The sequence below is a fragment of the Trachurus trachurus genome, assembly GCF_905171665.1.
Source record: "Trachurus trachurus genome assembly, chromosome: 21".
NCBI classification, from domain to species: Eukaryota; Metazoa; Chordata; class Actinopteri; order Carangiformes; family Carangidae; genus Trachurus; species Trachurus trachurus.
In genome coordinates this window covers 16,482,092-16,497,233 of record NC_139899.1, presented here as the reverse complement: position 1 = coordinate 16,497,233, position 15,142 = coordinate 16,482,092, and the positions used below count along the sequence as shown (strand labels likewise).

The 15,142-nt window shown below is 40.8% G+C and overlaps 1 protein-coding gene across 5 annotated transcripts; it reads left to right on the top strand.

The window, feature by feature from the left end:
- The first annotated feature begins 5,329 nt into the window (after nucleotides 1-5,329).
- On the top strand, nucleotides 5,330-13,723 carry sp3a (sp3a transcription factor). 5 transcript variants are annotated; one of them, XM_083997401.1, is made up of 7 exons: nucleotides 5,330-5,484; nucleotides 5,865-5,968; nucleotides 6,331-6,426; nucleotides 7,800-9,027; nucleotides 10,479-10,665; nucleotides 10,754-10,950; nucleotides 11,753-13,723. In XM_083997401.1, the coding sequence occupies exons 1-7, from the start codon at nucleotides 5,478-5,480 to the stop codon at nucleotides 12,040-12,042; spliced, it is 2,109 nt and encodes a 702-aa protein (XP_083853527.1). In that variant the 5' UTR covers nucleotides 5,330-5,477; the 3' UTR covers nucleotides 12,043-13,723. The 5 variants fall into 5 exon arrangements, with proteins under 5 accessions (XP_083853527.1, XP_083853526.1, XP_083853525.1 ...); XM_083997400.1 differs by having other exon boundaries at nucleotides 6,331-6,429; XM_083997399.1 differs by having other exon boundaries at nucleotides 6,322-6,426.
- The last annotated feature ends 1,419 nt before the right edge of the window (nucleotides 13,724-15,142 follow it).

Sequence of the window (15,142 nt, the reverse complement as noted above, 5' to 3'; positions counted from 1 at the left end):
GCCCAGATGTCTACACTCAATAAAACATTTGAAAAAAAAAACAGTCTGTGTGTGTTTTGGGATGTCTGTATTGAGTGGGAAGCTGCATGGTGATGGTGATAGCGGTCCTGCCGACCACTGATTAGAGAATTAAAAGACACAGCTGACACTGACTGTAGCAGAGAGGGGACAATTATAATTAAATCTGTTAAGTGATGATGATTTTTAGAAGGGCACATGCAGGATGCAGGTGTTTCGACCAAAAGAACTGGTCAGTTTAAATTATTGTTTGCAAAGTGACTAAGTTAACCTTTCATTTACAATTTGTATTTCATTTATGATTAATGAATATGTGCGTCCTCTCCTCCAGTGCCTCTATAATCTTTGAATATTGACATAAAATAGCATATTTGTTATGTTTACAGTTTCCCATCCATGAACAATGAGGGCAAACACACACCTACCCCCCCAAAATGAAAAGAAATATTTATTCAAACCATATTTTTACAAAAAAAAGTTGACATTTTATGATATTCTGTATAGTATGAAAATAGAAGTTGACACAATCCAGCGGCACAACCAGAAAACGATTCCTGTTGTCAGAAGTAGTGTTTTTCTCGCCCCTATACTTTGTGTGTAAGTGTTTGTGAAGCGTTTATGCTGATGGAATTGTATGGCTGCAGCCGCAGTGCTCCAAAGTAAGATTGTGTTCTCCGTGGGAGTCCCAACAAAGAGCTGTAGATCAGCAGTGCTTTGCTGAATATCTTGTAACCATTAAGACTGCAGAGAACAAAATGGCCTTTTGATGGGAACAAAAAAATTGAATAAAAATGGTCATTTTACAGAGATAGTATTGCATATCCAAGTTTTGGATAGGATGTTTTATGGAGCCGAGCCTGTGCTAGCACTACAAAGCACAGTGTTTGTCATGGAAATAAGATGGATTATAGTCTTTAAGGTTTGAGATCAGTGGCAAAATATAGGATAGTGTTTATTGTGGTTAGATGGAACGAAAGACGGACGACGTGTGCATCAAATAACATTAAGCTTACGTTGCTTGGTAGCTTTAGCATGAAGCACTGATTTTAATCACTCAGACAAATTTCATCCAGCAGATCAAGTCATCGCTACCAAAGTTTACACCCATACACTGTCCTGTGTACAACAACAGTCTGTTTTCTGGTGACTGTTTTCTAAGTGAAACCATACAAATCCTCTGAGAGCACAATGGGGGCTTGGGACCAAACTGTTTTTGCATTCTTCTCGGGGTGGTGGTGGCGTTGGCCAACCTAAACCCCACATAGAAAATTATTTATCTGCTGTAGTCTTTAGGCTCAGAGATTGACGAGTTGTTCCCAGTGGTCTGGGCTGTGGAGTATTTTGTTTTTCATAAAGTGACAATAAATCTTCTCGGAGTGAGTAATAAGGCGTTTTAGAATCACGCAGATGCTGTATAGGAAGGAACAAAACACCATAACAAAAGTCTCTTTTCCACAAACAGGCTGTTTAAGGCTTTGATACCAATAATTTTTCTGTCACAGAAGAAGCAAGAGTGGATGACTTATAAACTCATCGCATGTCCTTCCTGTCCAGACATCAGAAAACACATTTCAGAGCATACATTCGAACACAACCGGTTGTTTTACTGATGAAAAGAAATTAGCATAAAAGTATCCATAAACATTATCATGTGACGTAGGTTGACTGTCAAGACGGTCCAACTGGTAGAAACTCTTTGAGGAACAAAACGAGTCTAGGAATGTGGCAGATTCTCTCTGTTGGTATATGTTCTGTCAGCACCATCAATCAAGCGGTGCCACCATGCCCCGAGGCAAACCACAGCAGCATCAAACCAAGGAGGGCACAGAGTGGAAAGCTCGCTTTAAAATACACACACACACACACACACACACACACACACACACACACACACACACACACACACACACACACACACACACACACACAGCAAAACAGACCACGGCCTGCTGTCGTAAATCACATACACACCAAAGGCCTTTGAAGAATCACACAAAAAAAGAACATTTGAATTATAACAAATAAACATATAAATAACTACAGCATTTTTTCAGCGCAGTAAATATGCACAAGGGATTGTGTTGGGAAATTCAATGGTTATTATAAATGTACTGTATCATATTATTACAGAGAGGAAATTATCTCTATTTTGGATGACAATAAAAGTGTTGCCATGCTGTAATTATTGCCATTGTGTGACTTCTCTGTCTGACACTTGTGCTATACTATACACAGAACAGACATGAAATCAATATAGAATCATGCTTTGACTAAAATAACACTTCATGTTCACGTGTGACGGTTTATGCAACAGTTTCCTCCTCATTTGTGTCGTGCTATAATGACATAGCTTTGCACTTTGATTTGTTGCTGTCTCCATCAGTTGTGTTGTTGTTGTTGTTGGAAGAAGAAATGCCTGAAAAAACTCATCATAACTTGATTTAAGGCTGAGTCAAGGTTGACAAATATAGCTTTAACAAGTGCTATTTCTGAAAAAAAAAAAAAAAAAAAACTTTTATGTGCTGTTACAGATTATTTGTTAAAACAGGCACAGTATTTAAAAGTTTTAATTTGCAAAACATGTTTAAATGTTTCTGAATGTTCCTTCACACAACTATACAATAACCCAATAACACCAATACAAACTCATCCTATGCATACTGCACATGTTATATAAAGCATAGAGGACAGCATACACATTGTGTAGACACAAATGCTTTATTTATTATTTGTAATGTGTATTCACTGCTATGCACATACCATACTACACCCTACAAACCAGACCACAAGCTATTTCTTTTCATTCTGTGGAGACTGTATTTTTTTGTCTATTAGTGTGTGTGTACATATAAATCTCTTTTATGATGTGCATCCCTATATAGATGTTGAAAATACAATAAAAACTCCCATGCACCTGGCTTTGACTTCCACTTGTTTGTCCAACAGTTAATTCTTGGTACCTCAGACAAAGAGCAGTGTGATCGTTCCTGTCTCGAGTGCCTCAGAGTTGTCTATAACACACATTTGATATTCCATCCACACTTCCCCATGCAGCACCAGTTTCAATTTTCTCTTTCAGGTCCCATTTACAGTGTCCCACAAGGTGCCTCCAGCAGGGCAGTTTCTCTCCGTGGGGTCACTCTCTTGGACTGGCCTTCATGAAAACAACTGTCAGTATGTTAATCTGAAACACTCAGAGCCATTGTGGACTCGCTCAGTTACTCCTCTTATCATTCACATTTCTGCCACAACAACAACAACAACGTCCGTTCCTTGAGGATATTGAGAAGTGGCTCTTGCATTGAATAACACTGTTTTGTTTAAAAAGCCTCATCCATAATTTCATGCAGATCTATTAATAGATATAGTTTTATAATAAATTTGTATCACATTTCCCCACCATAATGAAACGAGTACTGAAAGTTGAACAGTCTGTGTACATGCAATGAAAGGTCATAGATGCCCCTATTTACAGTCATATCTATCACACTGAATTCCTTATAGTTGTACTGAAACTCCCACTGGGTAATTGCTCCGCAGACTATCAGCGATTCCTCTCATGAGGTGAATACAAGGTCTGTCAATATAGTCTCATTTCCTTTGTTTGCAGCTCTTGCTCAAGACAACACTCACAGGTCCGAAGACAAACGCCGTGGCATTTATATCTGCCGTTTAGGCCACTGTGTCCTCTAGGGTGTTGCATTTGTGTTGCTTTTAGGATATTTGACTTTTCCCTTTAACTTGGAGGTCTTTGTAGAAATTGTTGATATGTTTCCAAGGACTCCTGGAGTAAGACAGACACAGCTGCAAGGTTTTTCTAAAGCTGTTTCCATTGGCCTGTGTTTACCTGACACTTGGATTGACAGCAGAGTGATTGGAAATATCCACCATTCACTGCCGTGAGCTCCTGAGTGCACGGAAAGTGCTTTTGTAGTCTGGCTGTAATGGGCCAAGTTTGAATTGAAGGTTGAGAGAAATAGCCTCACTGCGGTCGCGCACTATGAGGAACTGACACACCACAAATAATACTCAGAAGTGGGGTCCTGATAGCATCAGAGGCACAGAGCAGGTACAATAGCATGCAGGTTCTCATTTCAATGCACTTTCACAATGTCGTAATGTGCACAATCAGATGGAGGGGAAGAAATCCAGTCAAATGCAAACTTAGATTGTGTCTTGATAGTGTGTTTTTGTTCAAGCAATCATGGAAAAAGACATCTTAAAACTCAATTGCTGATCACTTTATAATTCACAAGAAAAGACAATGCAGCTGTTAGTTTTCAAACACAATGTAAGCAAAGATCATTGCAGAGTGAATCTGTTTAAAGGGAATACACTGATCTAATCAAATGTAGTGATATCAGTCAGGACTCAACTGGTCCACATTAAAAACTAAATGTCTTTGGTTATTATAAGATTCTGTGGTTGGTTACTTTCATTCAGGCACAGCAGGTCACCGATTCAGTTTTTAAAGCCACAGCAACATGCTTTGCATAACATGTAAAAAATAAATAAATAAATAAAATTATATATATATCACAGGACTTTCTGAATAGTGAAATATACACATTTAGATTTAACAATTAAAAATTAAATTAGACATATGTGTCTAATCCAAAAATGTTTCAAACTGGGTGCTATAGCATCCTGTTTTCGTATTATATTCCATGCAACATCTGCAAATGTGTTTGTCTGATCCATATTGAAAAACTGAGGGGTAAATGTATTTTGAAGATATATATTTGACATTTCTGGTGTGAATGGTGCCAAATATGAGAAGATGGTTTGGTATTGCTATCCAACATTAGCGTTAACAACTAGCCTATTTACTTACCAGTCTAGAAGTTGCAAGTTTAGCATCAAATTTCATAAAATGTGCTGAGCCATTTAAACTGTACCTCAAAACAAAAACCATTGTGACATCTGACAGGAGGACATTTAATGGTTTGTCACATTGCTCCTGGGTTCAATGCTGTGGATAAATACCATGTATTTCAGGTATCAATTAATGTGACTGCATCTTTGTGTGTCAATATATTCTTCACAACAAGCAACCTTTTCTCTACACAGGTCTAATAAATTCACTGGGGACGGACGGTAACCCCCCATCAACCATCAACGCCAATACTGTAAAAACTGAAAATGCATAATGATAAACAGGAAGAGTCCAACAAAGGATGATTGACAGGTCGACTGACCAGTTAGAACGCGATGCGCGGAGCGATCGACCAATCAGCTGCGAGGACGATCGGCGGGATTTCCTGTGTGTGACGCAAACACTCCCACTAGTCAACAGTGCAGGCCCCACCCTTTGTGTTTCCCACCGCCCGTCAATCAAAATACAAAAGAAATCTGACAGTTATCACCTTTATTGCTTCGCGTATACAATAACTATAATCCGCCGATCATGTCCGGTGGCTTGTGACTATCAGGACTCCCGTTTCACGACAAGTGACGCAATGACCGGTAACGTAACATCTGTCTTTACTCTTCACTCTCGGAGGCTAACGAGCTAACAGGCTAACACGGCTGCCTTGTCGGTGATGATGCTAATTAGCGCCGGGCTAACTTAGCATTAGCCTGTTTAGGACACACCAGCCATAGTGAAAGCTCTCTCTTTAACTAATTATCCAGCCTACGTCGCTTTTGTCTCCGTGTGGTTGTTGTGACTGTGTCGTTAGCTTTAAGTTTACTGGCGTTACAGCGACGTTAACTTACACATATTTACGTTATGTGAGCACCTTGGTTTGTTTAGCTAACGTTAGCCTCGGCAGCAGCACCCTACCACACTGTGTAAAAGCTATTATGTTTTTTGTTTTTTTGTTGTTGTTTGTTTTACTTCTTAGCACCAGAACATCCAATGAAACCAGACGATATGGCTGCTTTGGACGGGGACAGCAGTCAGAGAGACTTTCTGCAGCAGCATCAGGAGGACGGCAGAGGCAGCCAGGTGAGGTTTCACTCTCTCATTTAACGGAGCTGCTGCGTTTTCAGTAACTGAGTGGCGCTCGGTGAAGTGCACACATTTCAAACTTGCAGGGGGGGGTATTGTACCCTGACTTGAACCTCTCAGGAAACACTTCCTCCCAGGCTGCTTTCCAAAATCCCACCTCTTTCTGCTGGGTTTTTAATGTGACAGACAGTAAGACTCCTACCAGGATGAGATCATAAGGTGCTGCCTGTGGGGTTCAACACAGGACAAGAAAGTTACACACTCCAACACTTAAGTTTTGTTTTGCAATATGTGGCCCCAGACTAATGGCCACCCACTTTCTTCCTTTTAAATTTGCCCATTGTGGGTAGGACACCCAGCCATCCCCCCTCGACCTGCTAGCAACCACCTGCACTAAGGTTGGGTCACCGGCACCAGAGGTGGACAGAGGTGCTGCTGCTGCTGCTGCTGCTGCTGTGGTAAGTCGGCACCTCTGCTGGATGATCCCACACAGCTGCAGCAAAAGTGACGCCCTCAATCACAGCTGGGCAAAACTGGTGGTGGGGGTGAAGCTAAGCTTGCTTTTTGCTTTCGTGGTATAATTGCAGCCACTGCATTTTGGCATCAACAGCAGAACATAATATTGACATTTTAAATGTTGAAACAGACCCAGTTCAGGCGCCCGTACCTTTATGGCCATGTGACGAGTCCTTCAACATAGTGGCCTCTATCAAATGTTAAGTTAGGGTAAGGGTTATGAATGAAATGTATGTTATGTATACATTTATCACTGGAAAAAATCAGGGTAGCGAGACTTTCCATAGTTGATGTATTTTACCCTGCTGGTATTCTAATGCTTAGAGTTATGTTGATAAAACTGCAACATTTACCACCATATGAACCACAATTGCAACAATGAAAGTTAAGTTGATGTAGGGCAAGGTGAAATCCGACTGTTGTTGTTTTATACGTAACTCAAACTCAAATCAGAATCAGGATTTTAACATCTTGTTATTCATGTTTTTGTCAACAGGATGCTCTTCATAAAACAACACGTATTCTTCACATATGTTCAGACTGCAGTATGTGTTTTGTTTTGGAAATTAAACAAGGAGATCCACTTTAAGGCTTTCAATTTGAATAGTGGAGCTGAGTTTGTGTTGGATAGTTAACAGACACTTAATTACAGCTGTACAGTGTAGTAGAATGGCAGTGATATCTCTACAAGGAAGAAACTCAGAGGTTTCCATCTGTTTATCAACACTATTCCTGGGATGTGTTCACCCAGATGCTGTGGTTAATTTTGACTGATAAGAAACTGTCTTTCAAAATCAAACAAATGCACTGCAAATGCCTGAAAAGTAGATAAATAAAACCTTTATGTGCATTTAGGTATAACATAAACTTCCGCAGGCCATAACATTTCCCCTGTGTATCTGTGTAGCACTTGTGATGCACTGCAGGATGACAGCCAGCTGACTGAGCTGTTGCTGTCAGACATCTGTTGTGACTTGAGGTTTACAACTCTTTATTTGTTATGATTCACAATAAATCAGTGTCAACCTTAAGCAGACTAGAACTAAAAGACAGAAACAATGTAACCATAGGTTCACAGGAAATAAAACAAAATTCTTCATTTCTTCTCCCCTTTAGCTTCTACTGATCCAGTAGCTTTTGCTCATTTTGCTTCTCGCCTCTGAATATTTCTAATGCTGACTGTGTGAGCTGTTCTGTGAATTTAAAAAGCAGGCTTTACAGCAACTAGATGTCTTTGCAACAGCTTTGGATTGCTTAATCTGTTTCCTTAACAACAGGTGGGTTTTATTATGTCACTCATTTTCTTTTCCAGACATCTGATCCATCTGCTCATTATACTGGGACTGATAGATGGGAAGTGCTAACACCCACAACAGCAGCAAAGGATGAATCTGGGATGATACAGATCCAAAGTCAAGGAATATTGACGTCAAATGGACAATACGTTCTTCCTCTGCAGAGCTTACAAAGTCAACCGATCTTCGTGACGTCGGGAACGGCCGCCTCCAATGCCAACACAGTGCCTAACATTCAGTACCAAGTTATCCCTCATATTCAGACAGCAGATGGACAGCTGAGCTTCTCCACATCTGCCGTGGAAGGAGCAACTCTGACTCAGGACGCCACGGGGCAGATTCAGATCTTGCCTGACGGTAGCCAGAGTCTCAGTGTCACATCTGCAAACATCCTTAGTAACAACCAGAACCTCATGTCACAGACTGGTAACGTCCAGCAGATCCAGGGGGTTTCTATCGGCAGCTCCACCTTCAACAACCAGGGTCAGGTTGTTACTAATGTGCCTGTGGGTTTGCCCGGGAACATAACGTTTGTTCCTATTAACAGTGTGGACTTGGACTCGCTGGGCCTTTCCGGAGCTCAGACTATAGCAACAGGGGTCACCGCTGACGGCCAGCTAATTATGGCCAGTCAGCCGGTCGACGGCTCGGAGAGTCAGGTGAAGACAGATGACCACCTCTCACAGACAATATCGGTCAACGACTCGAATGCAAATCCTGAGATCTTTGTGCCGACGTCTTCCTCTCAGCTGCATGTTGCAACAAACGAATCAGGTCTGCTCACGCAAGAGTCTTCGCTGTCGTCGGAACAAGCCGACTCCAGCTCCGGTCTCCACGAGGGCTTCATCCACCAACACCAGGAGCAGAGCATCCAGGTGTCCTCGGCCCAGCCCATCATCCAGCTGCAGCAGGTGCCCGTTCAAACCACCAACGGCCAAGTGATGCAGTCGGGGCAGAGCCTGCAGAACGTGCAGCTGATCAACCCGGGAACCTTCATCATCCAAGCGCAGACGGTCACGCCGTCGGGGCAGATACAGTGGCAGACCTTTCAGGTGCAAGGAGTGCAGAACCTGCAGAACCTCCAGCTGCCCACCACGCCGCCCCAGCAGATCACCCTGGCTCCGGTCCAGACCCTGTCGCTGGGATCCAATCCGGTCAGCATCGCCACAGGACAGATCCCCAACCTTCAGACAGTGACGGTCAACTCGGTGGGCCAGCAGGAAGGAAACACGGACAACCCTGGAGGTAGAGCAGCTCTGTTTTTTAACATCAGAATACACACAGGAGACAGATTGAAAGTCACACAGGTGTTTTCACTCACGGTGAATGTGTGGGGTCATCTTTAACTTGGAACAAACCAGAGTAGAAACGCACATCACACCAGCGAGGGCAGGTGCAGAGTACAAAAAAGGCCAAATAGAAAAAACAAGGATACTCGCAACTCTGCAGGACTCAGCGTATCAATTTATTGTAGTGACGTACGTTTCGAGCAGTGAAGGTGTGCTCTTCGTCAGACGTTGGTCTGACGAAGAGCACACCTTCACTGCTGAGTCCTGCAGAGTTGCGAGTACCCTTGTTTTTTCTGTTTTTTCTATGTCATCTTTAACTTGGACATAGGTTTACTTAATGGTCTTTTTTTCTAACGTTTTCATTTAAAGATCATGCCAATTTGACATGCTGGAGTAGGGTCTGTGTTTAGCATCTTAAAAATATTCTTTCATACTTAGTCATTGCACTAATATGATGAAAGAGAATTTAAATCTGTGCTGCTCAAAGGGGCCCACTTCATCGTGACGTCCCTGGCCCCTGATCAGGTCTATCTGTCAGTCTATCAAATTTATTTGTCTTCTTAAAATTTTTAGTTATTCTCGTTGCAAATTAATTTAGCCTTTTTCAATTTATCAGCTAATAGACCCATTTCACAGATGACATTTTAACATGTCACAGTGAGAAAAGCACAAGTGTAAATAATAAAATAAATGATGCCTGAATTCCATTTATCTGCCTCAGTTTGGGGGTCCTGGTATCGTTCATGCCGGCTCACAGTCACACTGTCACGGCTTAATGAGACACTTGGACAGAGCAGAGCCACTCTTAATGTTGTTAATTACACCTGTGCTTTTCCTACTTTGACAAGTCGGAGTGTGGTGAAAACGGCACATAGTTTAGTTGAGAAAGAAAGGAAAAATGCAAATCAACAGTTGCTTAATTTGCCTGTGCAGCAGTCAAATAACACAGTTTTTTGAATTTACAGTTGCATGAATAGGAGAAGAACAACAAAGCCGTGATCGTGGAAAACCTATTAACAGCACAGACTTATTTGTCTATAGTTGTCATTGTGGTTTTTGTATCTTTAAAGCCACTTCATGTTGAATGTTTGCGTAATTATACCTATCAAAACATCATAATGAAGTTTTTGATAAAAAAAAAAAAAAAGTCCATTCATCTCCCTCTGCCACTCATGTGGACTCACAGGTGCGCAGGGTACTTTTAATTAATTATCAAAATTGTCACTGATACGTTTTCTGTCAATCAGCTAATTATTTTATTACTGTGCTTAATACGAGTCTTACCTGTGAATTGTGCTGCCATGTGTCAGTCACGCACCATTATGAAACACCTCTCACTGTTCGGGCTTTTCGGTGTGTAATTACCTGAAGCTTGTGTTGTTATTAACGTACACATTTCATTTTCAGACATTCAGATAAAGGAAGAGCCAGACACAGGGGACTGGCAGCTCAGCACCGACTCCACCTTGAACACGAGCGACCTGTCCCACCTTCGCGTCCGGCTGGTGGACGAGGACGATCAGTTAGGTCAGGAGGGCAAGAGGCTGCGCAGAGTGGCGTGTACTTGCCCCAACTGTAAAGAGTCGGGAGGGAGGTGAGTGAGCGCTATTGATTGTTTTCTCTTCAAAATCTTCACTCGTACCTACGGAGGAACTCTAACTATCGGTGCATGTCTTTATCAGAGGATCCAGCATGGGGAAAAAGAAGCAGCACATCTGCCACATTGCGGGCTGTGGGAAAGTATACGGAAAGACGTCGCACCTGCGAGCACACCTGCGCTGGCATTCAGGGGAGCGACCTTTTGTCTGCAGCTGGATGTTCTGTGGGAAGAGGTTCACACGCAGCGATGAGCTGCAGAGACACAGGAGAACACACACAGGTGCCCTTTTTTTTTTTTTTTTTGCTCCCTCAGTGTTTGCACATCAGGGAAACATCAGTAAAATGTGTTAATTTGTGCCCCGCAAAGTGTGAGTCATGTAAGAAGTAACTGCATTTGCCCCTCTCTCCCACCCCCCTCCTGGATTTCCATGTAAAATGTCAGGTTACGTTTGAAGACCGTTGTAAAAAATAAAAACATCCAGATTTCACAGACTTGGTGCTAATTTTCCAGTTGAGTTTGTTTAAAACGGTTTGTTCTGCACCGTCATTTGCAAGATTTGTTAACATCAGATTATATAACAAAAACATTTCAAGAGATCACTGGAGTCAGCTGTAGCTTTTTGCTTTTATTTTTATCTGATGGCTCTGTTGAGTCTGGACACAGCCATCTCTCAGCTCACATGATTTGTTTTAAATTTTACACAATATCCCTCAATAATTACAGTCTTTAACCATGAGCTCACACACGCTCTAAACGCATCTATTGTTTTTGTAGGGGAAAGGTCGGCATTCATCTTTGACTGCTGGTCATACAGCAGTTACCAGTGACCAACAGCGCACAGATACAAATAAAAAATATATATCTTGGATTTAAGTGACAGTTTTGCCTCTTTTTTTTTACGTTACATCTTCATTTTCTTTCATTTTATTCTTGAAACAAGCACATTGAACTCTTGTGCCACTGGCTTAAACGTATCTCCCTACTTGTGAAGCATATCCTCCAGATAGATGGCATGTTTTTGACCCGCCCCAGATGTATTCACCGTCAAACTATCTCTCAAACTCTATTTTCTCTCTGGCAGGAGAGAAGAAGTTTGTCTGCCCAGAATGTTCCAAGCGCTTCATGCGGAGCGACCACCTGGCGAAGCACATTAAAACTCATCAGAACAAAAAAGGTGTGAACTCTGGCGGCTCAGTGGTGGCCTCGATGGAATCGGCGGGGTCCTCAGACAGTATCATCACCACGGCAGGCGGGACCACCCTCATCCTCACCAACATCCAGCAGGGCTCCAGCGCCGCCCAGGACATCCTGGCCAATGCAGAGATCCCTCTCCAGCTCGTCACGGTAGCGGCCAGTGAAGTCATGGAGTGATTTACACTCCACTTATGAACTTCTGCAAACTCTCTCATACTGTATACTCCTACCTGCATTTTTATTCAAGTTTTGAAGAAAAACTAAAATTATAAATATATATATATATTTTAACACAGAAATAGTCAGTCCATGTCCGTGCTCAGTTTTCACTGAGGAACAGCTAGCGCTGGAGACTGAAAGAAGATAAAGGAGAAAAAGACATTGCAGTAAACACACAAGGAAATGCCTTATTTTGTACAATATTGTGTAGTTGAAAAATGTAGGATGCCATTTTGTTTTGAATCTACTTATTTGTTAATAATGTGTTTCTCATGGAAAAATTATTGGTAAGTTGAGCGATTCTCTCCTCATCTTTTGTTGATGGTATTCTCTGATGATGTCCATGGTAAGCAAGGTTTGATCCGTATTTACTGTCAGCAAAGACAAAATCTCTCGCCAGAGATCATTTTATCCAGCTGAAGTGATGTTATTGCTTATATCCATGCAAATTTTTTAATGTTATATATATTTTTCACTGTTATACTTGCAGTCAGTCAGTCAGTCACTTTGCAGATTAGCAAGGCCTGCTTCCCCTTTATTTCTAAGAATAACTTTGCTCACACCGACTACATTTTGCAGGTGAAAATGAAAAACAATCAAATTTTTGTATTGTAATTCCTCTTGGACATTTACTGTTGATATGATACACATTATTTGCTTATTAAATATTTTGACTGAACTGCTATTTATATCAGACTTTACATAGAAATTGCATTTGTGATATTAAAAGTCCAAAATATTTCGTAAGGCTCCATTACATGTGGTTCAAACGTGTTTTTGTCAAACCTGTTTTGGAGGACTTCAAAACAAAAAAAAACCTAAACAAAACCGAACTTGTCTTGTAATATGAAGAGAAAAAGCCATTTTTTTGAAGGTAATTGCCAAATTTGACTACAAACTCAGGGTGACTTGTGACTGTGTCATATGAGTGAAGTGAATCACCCCTGTAGCTTCGTGGACCATGGCGGGGTGTTGTGAAGAAATGTAATTTGATGGACCAAAAGCTGGGGTAAATTAAGCTGTCACCATGTTACCTATGCTTGTTGAAATCATACCTTGTATTTTTTCTTTTTGTCTTTTTTTTTTTTTTAAGATAAGGAAAACCCCTGTTGTGGAAACAGCTTTGCAGAATCATTCACCAGTATTTTGCTCCATCAGACCTGTCATGCAGTTGAAAAATCTGTGTCTATTACCAAAAGCGGTACTCTTTTAACAGTACTGTTCTCATCATGTTCATCATGTTTGTTGTTGATCCTTTTGTATAAAAAAAATGTTTTGTATTCTTCCCGAGACACTGCTTTATATGCATTGTCAGTAAATGTACATTGTTTCTGTCTTTGTGTTGATTCTTTTAATTTACCGTATGCTGCATTTGCCTCTTCTTTGTCAATTATGTTTTTTCTTATGTTTTTATTTTTTGTTTTGTTCCTTTTTATTTTACCCCCGTCCCCTCAAATGTTGAGTCGTTACATGGATACACACCGAACGGAGAATTGTTTCCCCCCTCTGCCATGTGGTCCTCTCCAGGAGATTACACTTAGGCCTTCAAGTCAGATAACAAGATGCTTCTCAAACACTCAAACATCGTCTTCTTATTATATACTTAACACTGAAGTTTTATCCTCAATCAAATCTTCTGTAAAAGTATGTCAATATAACATCAATATAAACATTTCTGTTACACTTGAATTTCCTTTGGTTTTTGGTTCTTTTTATTTCAAGATTATTTTCTTTAATATATCTTGGTTGCAACCATGTCTGCTTTTTTAAAGCCAGCCAGATTTTCAAACTAAAACCACTTAATGTAAGACAAGTTTGCATTTTTCCATGCACTTGAAACCTTTTGTTTTCTTTCATATTTGAAGACGTGACATGCAGCCAGGAGCCTCGCTGTCCCCCCACAGGGCTCACACTTTGGGTTAGTAGTCCAGTAGATGTCACTACAGCCAAGGGAGCAGGATGAGAGGTATGTTTGACCCCTTGACCTTCCCCTTATAGCTGTTGCTAAGATTAAGACAGAAGTCACTGAGGCCAACAAGAGGTGTGGACCCTCAATTAACCACAAGTTAATGTCACACAGAAATGTCAGGAACATATTCTGCTGCTGCCGGAGAACAAAGTACAGTCTCATGACTTTGAACAATCCCCACCTAAGAGGAAGCTCCTTGTCTTTATGATCAGGGTAGATGTATATTTGAGTAAAACAGAAGGGAAACTTATTAAATAAGCTGCTCTGTCTTCATTTTCGCACTATCATTTGTTAAAAAGTAGTAATTGTTTAATATTTCTGATATATGAAGCTGATATTATCAACACACGCTTGCTAAATCATTGTCTGTACCTCTTGGGCCAAGTGGGACATTTTACTAATTAGGTATTGTTGCTATTTTTCTGCAAATTAAGGCAGAATGAGGCATTTGAAATGTATTATAGCCTACCTGGTTGTAGAGCCTGTGAACATCATTAAAATGAAGGTCTATGAAAAGATTTATCTGGTGAGGCAGAGTGAAAAGCACATGCTTTTTGACTCTTGGTCCATTTACTGAAAACGAGTCAGGAAATGTGGCCTATAACGTTAAAAAGGACACGTCCGTTTTGTCGTTCCTTTCATTTGCATAATTTAATGAATCCAATTCATTGTAATGCAATACCAAGTGCACCAGGAACATAGAATGACAGTTTGAGTTAATGAAATGTGTTAACGGTATCATCATTTACTTGTATGTTAATTAGTCCAATTAATTTCCCCTGCTCGGTAATCTGAATATTGTAATAATCTTTGCTCCCCTGCAGGAATGAAATCTATGATACACAGACCTCTGGGACAATCTGCATCGAGAATCGTGGTTTTTCCAGTTGTGAAGTGTGGCAGATTTGAGAAATGTGAGCTCCTTGATTTATTATTTTTTTTAGCTTTTAGTGGAGATTCAGGAATGTTTATTCACCAGGACTTTTTTTTTTTTTTTTACTGGATTTATTCCCTGGTTGATTTTTTCTTCTTCTTCTTCTCTTTTTCTTATGACTTGCCTTAAGCCTTTATGATGCAAATCGCACCACA